Source organism: Notolepis coatsorum (assembly GCF_963971535.1).
Source record: "Notolepis coatsorum genome assembly, chromosome: 14".
NCBI classification, from domain to species: Eukaryota; Metazoa; Chordata; class Actinopteri; order Aulopiformes; family Paralepididae; genus Notolepis; species Notolepis coatsorum.
The window spans coordinates 7,589,480-7,604,479 of NC_140178.1; the positions used below are offsets into that span (position 1 = coordinate 7,589,480).

Sequence of the window (15,000 nt, forward strand, 5' to 3'; positions counted from 1 at the left end):
TGGATACCGTTTCAAAATCGTACTCAAGTAAAAGTAAAAGTATCTGGCTAAAAGCACACTTGAGTAAAAGTAAAAAACGTTTCTACTTTTAAATGTACTTAAGTACTAAAAAGTAAAAGTAAAAACTTTTTCTCCGACTGTCTATTCTCCTGATAGCAGGTGTTTAATCAAAGATCCCTGCCTTCTAGTCTTTGCACAAGGACCAATCAGCACGGGTGTGGGCGGGTTCATTTACCATTGATGGGGATTTGATTGGCTGTTTTTAAATAAAGTGCGGCCGCAGGATTAATAACGTTAACGTTAGTTCGGCCAGAGAAACAAACACACTAATTTAAATAGTTGGACCTGCGAGATTTGTACTTTGTACTTTGTAGGTCTGCATTTTAAACGTAAAGAGTAAAAAGTATGTTTTTTTTTCTCTGAAATGTAATTGAGTAAAAAAGTACAAGTATACAAACCTAATAATACTCGAGTAAAGTACAAATACCCCAAAACAGTACTTAAGTATTGTAACAAAGTACAATTACTCAAGTACTTTACACCCCTGACCACCGAGCTATTACTGTAGTTTATTTCTCAAGGTACCGCTTTCAGCCCCGATGGGGAGCTACAGCTGCAGTGGCCTGCCTGCCTGCGTGCGCTCCGTGGGTCTGGGGTGATCCCTGTGACGGTACCTCCAGTTCAGCAGCGATCCTGTCCTCCTCTCCGTCCTCCCGGCAGTCCCCCCCCGAGGCCAGGGTGGGGGGGGTGGAGGCGGGACGAGGGTTCTCCGACGCCGTCCTCCTCAGCTTCACGTGGGGCTTCAGCACATCTGCCGCCGCCTCCTCCGACTCGGACTTCTGCATCAAACACAGACACTTAGTCAGTCTGTCTGTCTGTCTGTCTGTCTGTCTGTCTGTCTGTCTGTCTGTCTGTCTGTCTGTCTGTCTGTCTGTCTGTCTGTCTGTCTGTCTGTCTGTCTGACTGTCTGTCTGTCTGTCTGTCTGTCTCTCTGTCTGTCTGTCTGTCTGTCTGTCTGTCTGTCTGTCTGTCTGTCTGTCTGTCTGTCTGTCTGTCTGTCTGTCTGTCTGTCTGTCTGTGTGTCTGTCTCTCTCCGTCTGTCTGTCTGTCTGTCTGTCTGTCTGTCTGTCTGTCTGTCTGTCTGTCTGTCTGTCTGTCTGTCTGTCTGTCTGTCTGTCTGTCTGTCTGTCTGTCTGTCTGTCTGTCTGTCTGTCTGTCTGTCTGTCAGACTCACCTTTATGCTCTTGCCAGGGACGAGAGTCTCTCCGCTGCGGGTGGTCAGGCCCGGGGATGACGGGAAGCTGCGTCGCGGAGGCGGGGGAGGGGGAGACTTGGAGGTCTTCTCTGTGCGATACCTGGGAACCGTCAGCTCGTCTGCACGGGACGGCAAGGTGAGGAGAGGTTGAGAACATGCTACTAACAACAACAACAACAACAACAACAACAACAATATAGCGCTTCTATCCCCAGGCCATCAGGCTGCTCACTGTAACATTAACTCATCCATTCAACACTCCCTGCACACAACATCCACACACTCACTTTAAACACTCACCTTAAACATTCACCTTAAACATTCACCTTAAATATTCACTATTCACCTTAAACATTCACCTTAAACATTCACCTTAAACATTCACTTTAAACATTCACCTTTAACACTCACTTTAAACATTCACCTTAAACATTCACCTTAAACATTCACCTTAAACACTCACTTTAAACATTCACCTTAAACATTCACTTTAAACATTCACCATTCACCTTAAACATTCACCTTAAACATTCACCTTAAACATTCACTTTAAACATTCACTTTAAACATTCACCTTAAACATTCACTTTAAACATTAACTTTAAGCATTCACTTTAAACATTCACCTTAAACATTCACCTTAAACATTCACTTTAAGCATTCACCTTAAACATCCACCTTAAACATTCACCTTAAACATTCACCTTAAACATTCACCTTAAACATTCACCATAAACATTCACCTTAAACATTCACTTTAAACATTCACTTTAAACATTCACCTTAAACATTCATCTTAAACATTCACTTTAAACATTCACTTTAAACATTCACTTTAAACACTCACCTTAAACATTCACCTTAAACATTCACTATTCACCTCACACATTCACCTTAAACATTCACTATTCACCTTAAACATTCACCTTAAACATTCACCTTAAACATTCACTATTCACCTTAAACATTCACCTTAAACATTCACCTTAAACACTCACTTTAAACATTCACCTTAAACATTCACTTTAAACATTCACTTTAAACATTCACTTTAAACATTCACCTTAAACATTCACTTTAAACATTCACTATTCACCTTAAACATTCACCTTAAACATTCACCTTAAACATTCACTATTCACCTTAAACATTCACCTTAAACATTCACCTTAAACATTCACCTTAAACATTCACTATTCACCTTAAACATTCACCTTAAACATTCACCTTAAACATTCACCTTAAACATTCACTATTCACCTTAAACATTCACCTTAAACATTCACCTTAAACATTCACCTTAAACATTCACCTTAGATTCACCTTAAACATTCACTATTCACCTTAAACATTCACCTTAAACATTCACCTTAAACATTCACTATTCACCTTAAACATTCACCTTAAACATTCACTATTCACCTTAAACATTAATTTTAAACATTCACCTTAAACAGTAACTTTAAACATTCACCTTAAACATTTACTTTAAACATTCACCTTAAACATTTACTTTAAACATTCACCTTAAAAATCCACCCTAAACATTCACTTTAAACATTCACTTTAGACACTTTAAAAAAAGTACACCTTATTTGTATCTCCCACCCACCCCCTACCCAAACCCCCTCCTATTGTACAGTCTCCTCCCCCTCGTATGTATATATTTTCTGTTAGGATCTCTGTTTAACAGTACTGTATATTTGCATATCTTGTATGTCACAAATGTAACAGTACTGTATATCTGTATGTCATAATTGTCATGATATATATATCTGTATATCTGTCTGTTGTGTATGTCATAAATGTCATCATTAATTGAAAATGGGGGACCCTGATGTAAACGAGACGAAAGTCTTTCTCTGGTCTGCATCCCCTTAACAATTGTGTGTATTGAGCCGTACTGTATTGTACCCATTCTGCAATCTGTTAACTAAAGTTTTCAATCAATCAATCAATCAATCAATCAATCAATCAATCAATCAATCAATCAATCAATCAATTTATTCCTACAAATTTGCACTAAAATTCTCTTCTAAAAAAAACAACAGTCCTAATTCTCAAGCGGCGACAGGTTACCGGAGCCGCGCCGGGACCCCCCCTCCTTCCCGGAGAGCTTGTGCTGGGGCTTGCTGGCGCGGTGCTCCGGGGTCCCCGCCCCCCCGCCCTGGACGGGCATCTGGGCGAGGGACGACTGCTGGGCGGCGGTCTGGTTCAGCTTGATCTGCTTGGCGGCGAAGTCCAGGTCCGGGATGGCCTTCATCAGCTCCGCCTGGGTCTCCTCCAGCAGCCGGTTGATGTCCTGGGCGCTGTACTGGGTCAGAGTGGCCCGCTTCTCCTCCCAGTCCCGCTCGGCCGCCTGGGAAGGGGAGGGGGATGTGGACACTTTATAAACACACAGTCACTTATATACGTTCAGTTAGCATACAGCCAAGGGATACAGTATTAAAGCATCGCGCAGGTGACTGTGATCCGAGCGTACGTTGTGTTGAAGCCACGTAGAGCATACAGCCAAGGGATGCAGTATTTTGATTCATAGCAGGTATGTATGTATGTATGTATGTATGTATGTATGTATGTATGTATGTATGTATGTATGTATGTATGTATGTATGTATGTATGTATGTATGTATGTGTGTGTGTGTGTGTGTGTGTGTGTGTGTGTGTGTGTGTGTGTGTGTGTGTGTGTGTGTGTGTGTGTGTGTGTGTGTGTGTGTGTGTGTGTGTGTGTGTGTGTGTGTGTGTGTGTGTGTGTGTGTGTGTGTGTGTGTGTGTGTGTGTGTGTGTGTGTGTGTGTGTGTGTGTGTGTGTGTGTGTACAGTATGTTAGGGATGGACATCCATTTTCAAATAGTCCTTAAATTATTTAAAAATATATATAGTTTATGCAAATATTGTTTTGGCTCCAAAAATATACAATCGGCAATAATTTTATTATTTTGCCTCTGTAGGACAATATATGTATCTATGAACTGGATAATGTACGCAGCAGGCACGTTAACCTTATGGAAAAGGAAGGAAAAGAAAGAAAGAAAAAAAATCAATCGATAAAATAAATACATTTAAAAAAAGATATTCTTTTTTTTCCAGCCACATCTATGCTAAAGAATTGTTCTGTCTATCTATCTATATATATGTGTTGCAGATGTGTTTGTTGTCAACCTCCGCGCGGGGGGGATGGGGTGGGAATGAGGGAGGGGAAGGGGGAATGAAGGAAAAAAGAAAACGGATGGAAAATGTACAATATTTACAACTGAAATGTTCAACTCATGTTTTTTCTGCAATAAAGAAAGTAAAACTATTTTTTTATGATATAAAACATGTAACATGGAGGACAGCGGGGGGGGGGGGGTCCCTACCAGCCGGACCTCCACCGAGGAGGTGACCTTGTCGGCGGCAGCGCGGCGCTCCAGCTCCTCCAGCGCCCGGCCCTTGTGGGGGACGGGGGGGTGTCCGCCGGCCCTGTGGTGGTGGGCGGGGCCGAGGGGGGCGTGGCCGGGGGCGTGGCCTCCTGTGTGGTGGGGGCTGGTCCAGTTGGCCAGGTCGTTGAGGCTGAGCTGCGGGGGGCTGGTGGGGGGCGGGTTCAGCTCGAAGTCGCAGCAGCTCTTGGCCGTCGACAGGCTGCCGGAGGAGAAGACGTCCTCCTGCTTCTTCCACACGCCCTCGTTCACCTGTCTGGACGCCACGGCAGAGAGGAGCAGGGGTTAGCATTGGAACCCTTTCACTGCCACACTACAGACCGTTCACCGTCTGTAGTGTGGCAGTGAAAGGGTTAACCTGCTGTAGTGTGGTAGTGAAATGTTCACCGTCTGTAGTGTGGCAGTGAAAGGGTTAACCTGCTGTAGTGTGGTAGTGAAATGTTCACCATCTGTAGTGTGGTAGTGAAAGGGTTCACCGTCTGTAGTGTGGCAGTGAAAGGGTTCACCGTCTGTAGTGTGGCAGTGAAAGGGTTAACGTTATGTAGTGTGGCAGTGAAATGGTTAACGTTATGTTCTCAAGTGTCTTTATTAGTTGTCATACAGAAGTACAGAATACTTTTATACAAAATGCTTCTTTCTGTTACGCTCCAGAGACTGTGCTAGACAAAAATAGATAAGTATAAAATAAAATAAGTATAGCAAGTAAAAAATGGGTTAACCTTCTGTAGTGTGGTAGTGAAAGTGTTAACCTTCTGTAGTGTGGTAGTGAAAGGGTTAACCTTCTGTAGTGTGGTAGTGAAAGGTTAACCTTCTGTAGTGTGGTAGTGAAAGGGTTAACCTTCTGTAGTGTGGTAGTGAAAGGTTAACCTTCTGTAGTGTGGTAGTGAAAGGTTAACCTTCTGTAGTGTGGTAGTGAAAGGTTAACCTTCTGTAGTGTGGTAGTGAAAGGTTAACCTTCTGTAGTGTGGTAGTGAAAGGTTAACCTTCTGTAGTGTGGTAGTGAAAGTGTTAACCTTTTGTAGTGTGGTAGTGAAAGGTTAACCTTCTGTTGTGTGATAGTGAAAGGGTTAACCTTCTGTAGTGCGGTAGTGAAATGTTAACCGTCTGTAGTGTGGTAGTGAAAGTGTTAACCTTCTGTAGTGTGGTAGTGAAATGTTAACCGTCTGTAGTGTGGTAGTGAAAGGGTTAACCGTCTGTAGTGTGGTAGTGAAAGGGTTAACCTTCTGTCATGTGGCAGTGAAAGGGTTAACCCGCTGTCATGTGGCAGTGAAAGGGTTAACCGTCTGCAGTGTGGTAGTGAAAGTGTTAACCTTCTGTAGTGTGGTAGTGAAAGTGTTAACATTCTGTAGTGTGGTAGTGAAAGGGTTAACCGTCTGTAGTGTGGTAGTGAAAGTGTTAACATTCTGCAGTGTGGTAGTGAAAGTGTTAACCTTCTGTAGTGTGGTAGTGAAAGGGTTAACCGTCTGTAGTGTGGTAGTGAAAGGGTTAACCTTCTGTCATGTGGCAGTGAAAGGGTTAACCCGCTGTCATGTGGCAGTGAAAGGGTTAACCGTCTGCAGTGTGGTAGTGAAAGTGTTAACCTTCTGTAGTGTGGTAGTGAAATGTTAACCGTCTGTAGTGTGGTAGTGAAAGGGTTAACCCGCTGTCGTGTGGCAGTGAAATGGTTAACCCGCTGTCCTGTGGCAGTGAAAGGGTTAACCTCATGTAATGTGGCAGTGAAAGGGTTAACCGTCTGCAGTGTGGTAGTGAAAGGGTTAACCGTCTGCAGTGTGGCAGTGAAAGGTTAACCTTCTGTAGTGTGGTAGTGAAAGGGTTAACCTTCTGTAGTGTGGCAGTGAAAGGGTTCACCGTCTGTAGTGTGGTAGTGAAAGGGTTAACCGTCTGCAGTGTGGCAGTGAAAGGTTAACCTTCTGTAGTGTGGTAGTGAAAGGGTTAACCTTCTGTAGTGTGGCAGTGAAATAGTTCACCTTCTGTAGTGTGGTAGTGAAATAGTTCACCTTCTGTAGTGCGACAGTGAAAGGGTTAACCTTCTGTAGTGTGGTAGTGAAATAGTTCACCTTCTGTAGTGCGGCAGTGAAAGGGTTAACCTGCTGTAGTGCAGTAGTGAAAGGGTTAACCTTATGTTTTGTGGCAGTGAAACGGTTAACCTGCTGTCGTGTGGCAGTGAAAGGGTTCTGTATTGTCGCAGTGAAAGGGTTAACCCTTTGGTAGTGTGCTAGTGAAAGGGTTAAGAAGGTAGCGTTTTGTACCTCATTCGTCACCATAGAGACGTGCATGGTAGGACTACGGATGAAAACGAGCTCATTAGCTAAACTCTGGCACATTTACATTGATGTGGAAACGGAAGATGTTGATTAATGTGCACTGTCCCTGGGTAATAAATAAATAAACTTAAACATAAACGTCTGTACTTTAGGTTGTACTTTAGTTTGTATTTTGTATATTTTGTATAGGGTTTGGTCTTTATTCGTTTTACTTTTTACTGTATGAAGCACAATCTCAGGGGGCTCATACAGAACCAAGCATTTCACTGTAATGTACATGTGCTGTACCTTATACGTGACAAATAAAACAAAACTTCAACTTTGAACTTGAATCCTTTGGGTTTCCTCAAACAATAGCTTCGTTCACACCCAGGGGAGAGGCCAGGCGCTAAGGCCCCCACCCCCCTCTCTCTACTTAAGCTCATTGTATAATTGATTAATCATCATAATCCACCACACTACTTAACCTTTTATCTGTCTAGGGAAGTTCTGTCGAGCGCAAATAGGTCAAGTCAAGTCAAGTGTTCCTTTATTAATCTCCTTGGGGCAATATAAAAGTGTCATAGCAGCATGGAGGGGCGGGGGGAAGGTACAGGTAGAGAATAGTAGTAATAATTAGGGATGTCCCGATCCGATCACGTGATTTTCCGAAGATCGGGATTTTTTTTTTTTTATTTTTACAAACATGACCATGTTCACGTCTTAAACTCATACTGGGGCCTTAGTTTTGGTTTTAAATTGCATATCATCATTCATTTATTTATTGTCACACAGAGCAGAAGAATTTTGCCAAAACAAACCAATAGTATCCAGCTGCAGAACGGCAGACCAGCCACACTCTCAGACCCAAACGCATTTTCTTTGATTTAATTATACATCAAATGATTTATGTCAAGGATTGCAATGCCTCGCTTGAATGAAGTTAACTTTTCACCTGGATAACGTCAACATTCAGGGTGAATGTAATGTGAGAAATTGGGATAAAAAAATAAAAATAATAATATTTTTTTTATCGGATCGGGAAAAATCGGTATCTGTAGATACTCAAAATCACATGATCGCGATCGGATCGGGAGCACAAATTTTTTATCGGGACATCCCTAGTAATAATAATAGAATATAGAACAAAGTGCAAATTAATACTGATAATAGTGATAACAGTAGTAGTAGTGAACAGTAGTAAGAAGAGGCTCTCTAAACATGTATGGGTTTAGAAAATGTAACCCTTTAACCCTTTCACTAGCACACTACCAAATGGTTAACCCTTTCACTGCGACAGTACAGGAGGTTAACCCTTTCACTGCCACACGACACCAGCAGGTTAGCCCTTTCACTAACACACTGCCAAATGGTTAACCCTTTCACTGCGACAACACAGGAGGTTAACCCTTTCACTGCCACACGACAGCAGGTTAGCCCTTTCACTACCACACTACAGAAGCTCAACCCTTTCACTACCACACTACAGACGGTTATTAAAGGTATTAAAGGCATTAAAGGCAATACAGGCCAGAGTCCACTTGCTTTCAGATGGTAAATAGACTGCACCTTTTATCCAAAGCTCTTCATCATTTCTGTTCCTCACATTCACCCGTTCACTCACACACTCACACACCGACGGCGGAGGCGACCATGCCAAGGTGCCAACCTTCTCATCAGGGGGGGGCAGTTAGGGGGTTAAGTGTCTTCTTCTCTCAAGGACACTTCGACGCGCTGCCCGGGAAGGAGCGGGCGATTACCAGATGGTCTGCGCGGTCGTCTTGTAATCAGAAGGTTCCCGGTTCGATTCCCACTCGTCTCCCAGGCAGCAGCGTGCCGAAGTGTCCTTGAGCGAAGAAGACACTTAACCCCCTAACTGCTCCCCTGATGAGCAGGTCGGCACCTTTGCACGGTCGCCTCCGCCGTCGGTGTGTGTGAATGTGTGAGTGGACCGTCAGATTACCGGACGGCCGCTCGAACCTCCCCGAGGAGCCGCCGCTGTGGGCACCGTCCTTACCTGCGCATGGTGGCCAGGGTGTCGGTGACGGACTTGCAGCGTTTCAGCAGGGCATCGAGCCTGTGGGGCTCCTCCTTCAGGAACTTCACCGCCTCCACCTCCACCCTCAGCACCACCCGCATCTTGCTCTGCAGGCCTGGGAACTGGTCTGGGGGAGGGGGGGAGGGGAGAAGAGAGAGAGAGCTGTGCTCAGGGTTCCCACAGACATTGCAACATGAAATTCAAGGACTTCCAAGTAGTTTTCCAAGCACTATTTCTCATTTTAAAAAGGGCATTTAAAAGGATACAATTCACTTTTAAATGCTGTGTGTAGGTGTGTGTGTGTGTGCAGTAGGGCTGTCCCCGACTAAGGATTTGTATAGTCGACTATATAAAAAAAAAGAAATTAAATTTTTTTTTATTTTTTTTTCTTTATTTTATCATTCCATTTGGGCTGTGGGGGGTGCTTAATGTCTGAAGGAGTCGACTGAAGGCTTCTTGTCCTCTGCAAAAGCATGCAATTGGTCCACTGATGGATACGTCTTGATATTTGTCTAGTCTCTAGTGTGTTCATTAGACGGGTGAAATCCTCTTTCAGTGCCTTCAGTGTCTTCGTAGGCACTAGAGGCCTAGTCGCTGGTATGCGTGTGCCATTAGCGTTAGCCACGCTTCTAGGCCTCTTTGCTTCTGGAAAGAATGATTTAAAGGGCGGCTGGGTGGCTGGGTAACTCTGGAGCTCTGTCAGGGTCTCCCCCAGCCTCCGCAGCAGCAGTGTGTGTGTGTGTGTTACTAACTCTCTCTCTCCGTCAGGGTCTCCCCCAGCCTCCGCAGCAGTGTGTGTGTGTGTGTGTGTGTTACTAACTCTGGAGCTCCGTCAGGGTCTCCCCCAGCCTCCGCAGCAGCAGTGTGTGTGTGTGTGTGTCACTAACTCTGGAGCTCCGTCAGGGTCTCCCCCAGGCCCCAGCCTCCGCAGCAGTGTGTGTGTGTGTGTGTGTGTGTGTGTTACTAACTCTGGAGCTCCGTCAGGGTCTCTCCCAGCCTCCGCAGCAGTGTGTGTGTGTGTGTCACTAACTCTGGAGCTCCGTCAGGGTCTCCCCCAGCCTCCGCAGCAGTGTGTGTGTGTGTGTCACTAACTCTGGAGCTCCGTCAGGGTCTCCCCCAGCCTCCGCAGCAGCAGTGTGTGTGTGTGTGTGTCACTAACTCTGGAGCTCCGTCAGGGTCTCCCCCAGGCCCCAGCCTCCGCAGCAGTGTGTGTGTGTGTGTGTGTGTGTGTGTGTGTTACTAACTCTGGAGCTCCGTCAGGGTCTCTCCCAGCCTCCGCAGCAGTGTGTGTGTGTGTGTCACTAACTCTGGAGCTCCGTCAGGGTCTCCCCCAGGCCCCAGCCTCCGCAGCAGTGTGTGTGTGTGTGTGTGTGTGTGTGTTACTAACTCTGGAGCTCCGTCAGGGTCTCTCCCAGCCTCCGCAGCAGTGTGTGTGTGTGTGTCACTAACTCTGGAGCTCCGTCAGGGTCTCCCCCAGCCTCCGCAGCAGTGTGTGTGTGTGTGTCACTAACTCTGGAGCTCCGTCAGGGTCTCCCCCAGCCTCCGCAGCAGTGTGTGTGTGTGTGTGTCACTAACTCTGGAGCTCCGTCAGGGTCTCCCCCAGCCTCCGCAGCAGGGCAGCCTTGGCCTCCAGCTCCTGGACCGTCACCAGCCGATGGTGCAGCGACGAGTCCCTCTGGATGTCCTCCACCGACTTCTCCAGGTCGCTGCCATGTGGGACAGAGAGGAGGAGGAGGCTCAGAGAGGCTGCTGCACGTCAAACACCACCACCGCGGAATCTCCGCTCAGCTTCTTGCTCCTCAGCAGGAGGTATTGTATAGTATTAGTTTAGATACACTAACACAAGTTTGTTATACACACACAAGTATAAAAATGGAGGAGTTAAAATTGTAAATTGTATATTGTATAGTAGTGTACATAGGAACCAGTTTCTCAGGAACTTAGCATTTTTTTTTTAAATTCATGCACATCTTGTGTCTTATATTTTCTTTTTTTCTATGCCTATTTTTATTATTGTATTTTGCACAATCGATGCGGGCATGGCCACCCGCATTTCACTGTATGCCCTGGTGTGTATGTGACAAATAAACCTCTTGATTCTTCTAATGAGTCAGGTGTCCCCCTGCTCCACCCCCCCCCCCCCCTCTATGGGGAGCTGGCAAAATGCTGGCATTTTAAACTCACATAAAACTCACATTCACACTGCAATAATATGAAAGAAGGCACAATCCATCATTGGAAGGACTGCACTTTGGGCATTTACATTTTTTTTTTTTTTTTTTTTTACACAATACATTTGTGGAAGTTTACTAGTTTAGTTTAGACTTTATTTGAACAGGGACAACAACACACATTAATGAACATTACTGTAAATGTGTGAGACAGTGTTAGCCAACTGTTGTCCCTCCGGGCCTGATGTTAAAAAGCAGCTAAAAAAGAAAGCATAATATATATATATAGCATGCAAACAGTTCATTAAGAACAGGTTAAAAACACATCATGCAAAATACGAGTAAAATGTAGCTAAAGAGCACATTGACGACATTATGTTAGCAGAGATGTACCAAACATGAGCACACATACTCTACCACTTCTACTTATTGTTACCATTAAGTGTATTCATTGTCGTTTCTTAACTGTGCGCCGTTGAGTCTGAGCTCGAGACACAAACATTTCATTACCTGCAATGATTGTTGTGTATTTGATTTGAATTGTCCTCTCATAGAGCCCAAGTAGCCTGGCAGAGCTGGAGTACTTTATTATACTTTAATTAACTGCAGCGCAGGAAGGTGGCACTTCTATGATTACTATACTATACACAGTGGTGTGTCACAACGGCTAATTTATATTAAGGCTTTTACCTGCTCACAACTCATTTGGCGTGTGTGTGTGTGTGTGTGTGTGTGTGTGTGTGTGTGCGCGCGCGCGCGTGTGTGTGTGCGTGTGCGTGTGCGTGTGTGTGTGTGTGTGTGCGTGCGTGCGTGCGTGTGTGTGTGTGTGTGTGTGTGTGTGTGTGTGTGTGTGTGCGTGTGTGGGTGTGTGCGTGTGTGCGCGTGTGTGCATGTGTGCGCGTGTGTGTGCGTGCGTGTGTAAAAACAAAAGACACAAACCCCTTCACCGGGAAAACGTACCGGTAATATACAGCCGCACCCCCCCCCCCCCCCCCCCCCCCGCACGATGACTAAGCGGGGCCACTAAGCGAACGTCAAACTTTAACAACGTGGAGTAAATCTAGCCTAAAACCACACAGAGGATCGAGCTTCTTCTTCTATGAATAATTAACCCCAGATTAGCGGCGACGACCTAACAAGGCTCATGATTGACCGTCTAATGAGAACGCCTCCGAGATATGTAGTCGCATTTCAAGACGATTACATTTGCATTTACATTTAGTCATTTAGTCATTTAGCTGAACGCTTTCATCCAACGCGACTTACTGTACAAGTTCTGTACGACAAGTCAGCAGGAAGGGTACGACTCTGGCAGCTAAGGGTCAGTGAGACTGTTGGTCAAACAGTGTTGAGAGAATAGTAGTAGAGACATAATTAGCACAGTAATATAGGCAAGGAAGATTACTTACTGACTTACTTACTTCCTGATAGTCTCCCCTACTGGCTTCTGTATTTATTGTTTGTTACTCGTGGTTTTATGTTCTTGTGTATTCGTTGCTTGTTAGTCGTGGTTTTATGTTCTTGTGTATTCGTTGCTTGTTAGTCGTGGTTTTATGTCTTGTGTACTCATACTGTTCCCTGTTTCCCTGTGGTTCTACGTTTCTCTGTTCTTTGTTTTGCCTATTGTCAGCGACTTTGGGTCATTGAAAAGCGCTATACAAATAAAATGAATTATTATTGTTATTTAATAGCAACGTGCAGGTTACAGTAGTATAGTTTGTTTTTTGTTTCGTTTTTCAGCTGTGTGGCCATTAACCGTATTCACACGGCGGACATTCTGCTCCCAACCTGAGCAACTCAATCAAATCAAATCAAATCAAATGTATTTGTATAGCCTGAAACCACAACAAATTGTCCCCATGGGTTTTTTGTTCTTGATTTATTGTGATGTTTCTTCTTGACTTGCGAATGACAGTGACCTAGCTAGCTGACTATTATTCTGAAATCCAGCGGTTTGTAAATTGGTGCGACAATAACTGTCTGGTTTTAAATGTTAAGAAGACTGAGGAGATGGTGTTCGACCCCAGAGGTGTTGGGGACCACAGGCCTGTGGTGGTCATCATCCACACACAGTCCATCTCACAGGTCTCTTCACATAAATATATTGGGATTTTTGTTGATAACTCATTAACCTGGAACACCCATGTAGACAGCCTGTGTAGCAGACTACAACAACGACTGCACTTTCTACGCCGCCTTACGGTGTAGATCAAGTATGTGTGTTACTTTTTTACCAGTCTGTATTAGAGAGTCTCATCATCAGATACGGTATTACTGCGTGGTTTGGCAACCTGTCTGTACAAGTAAAGTCCAAACAGGTCCGTCTGATGCAGACTGCATGGGAGAGCATAGGGGTGAAAGGTCACCCATCCCTGCAGTCTATTTTTGAACAGGCTACTCTAAGGCAAGCCAATAGAATAGTCTCGGACCCCTCCCATGTCTTACATGCCGAGTATGAGCTACTGCCCTCCGGGAGGAGGTTTAGAGTTCCACGCTCTCTAGACTAAATAGGTTTAAAAACTCCTTTATTCCCATCTCAGTTCAACTTTTAAAATAGTGCCAGATAAATGGCCGGCAATAATCAGATAACTGATATTTGGTCGTAATATTATCGATATTCGATAATCGATATTTGGTCATACTATATATATGTGGTGTTGCCAGACATCCTGCTGTGCCGGTACTTTACTGTATCTTTTATATTGTTTATCTCCTCTGTTTGGAGTCAGTTGTGTCATGTCTGTATGTATGTGTCTGTGACTGTTGTGTGGGTGTAAGCCCAAGACACATTTCCCAGCTGATGGGACAATAAAGTGACTCTTGACTTGACTTGTCCGGCCCATGGGGACATTAACTTGTGATTTCGGGCTTTACAAATTTATTTTATTTTATTTGATTTATGGGCTGTACAGATCAAGAAGACACAATAGATCGAGAACAAAAACCAGACACGCTGTGCACGTGGCTCTGTTTATAGTCCATTTGTGGTGTCCGGAAGCGTCACGTCGAGTGTTTTTGTTACGACAGCTGGGCACATGCGCAGTCGGCACGCATATCCACGGAGGTATCCGCGCGGTTACAAAATCTGGCTTGCACACAGACACGGATGCGACGTCCGTGCAGACAAGAGGGTCGGCGAAAATTACGCAAATTACATCACGCGTACCTGCCGTACCAATCTGCAGATGCGGGAAGTATATTCGGGCCTTAAGCGTCTCGGTGTGATTCAAAGGCAAGTGTAGCCGGTGTGATCTTACTCTGCATTGTGTTTTTCTATTTGACCCCTGTTAAGGGATCGCCCTGAGTGGGAGTTGAACCACATCACAGACCACTGTACCGAGAGGTGAATTCACTTCTTGCTATTGGGTCTGGATGCCTCTGGGGAGTGAGTTTACTTGCAGAACCGCTTAACGTCCACAGCCACTTCACTTACTGTACCTCGTGACTGTGGAGAGACTGCGGTGCCTCCGTTACACAAGGACAAATATAAAAAGTAGATGTGTATTTGTTAAAGGGGTAAAACTATGGAATAACAACTGTGACAACAAACAAGAAATGTGTAGTACGATACATACATTTAAGAAATTATTCAAATATAAGCTGATACATAAATATAAAACCTTATCATCCTAATTATATTTTATTATAACATAATTGAATTAAAATAAGAAACTTTCGTAACCTTTTGTTTTTGCAAAATTATGTATTGAATTATGTTTTTTGTTTGTTTTTTGTTAATAATGTAATGTAAAAAGGGTAGGAAATATAAACCTCAGCTTCAGCCTACACCTTTTTCGGTCGTTTTCTTAATTTCTTTTAAATAAATGTCCTACTACTGTGCTTTGTAAAAGAAGACCGAAAGAAAATGATTAAT

General features: G+C 44.3%; 1 protein-coding gene across 1 annotated transcript in view; it reads right to left on the minus strand.

Annotated features, from left to right (window-relative positions):
- srcin1a (SRC kinase signaling inhibitor 1a) overlaps positions 1 to 15,000 on the minus strand; it is a gene marked incomplete at both ends in the record, with an annotated part of 31,572 nt that overhangs the window by 8,140 nt on the left and 8,432 nt on the right. The window contains 6 exons of the mRNA XM_084328346.1: positions 675 to 839; positions 1,235 to 1,374; positions 3,335 to 3,614; positions 4,615 to 4,930; positions 8,935 to 9,082; positions 10,531 to 10,661. Of these exons, the coding sequence (XP_084184472.1) occupies positions 675 to 839; positions 1,235 to 1,374; positions 3,335 to 3,614; positions 4,615 to 4,930; positions 8,935 to 9,082; positions 10,531 to 10,661 (1,180 nt within the window). The remainder of the gene's footprint in view (positions 1 to 674; positions 840 to 1,234; positions 1,375 to 3,334; positions 3,615 to 4,614; positions 4,931 to 8,934; positions 9,083 to 10,530; positions 10,662 to 15,000) is intronic.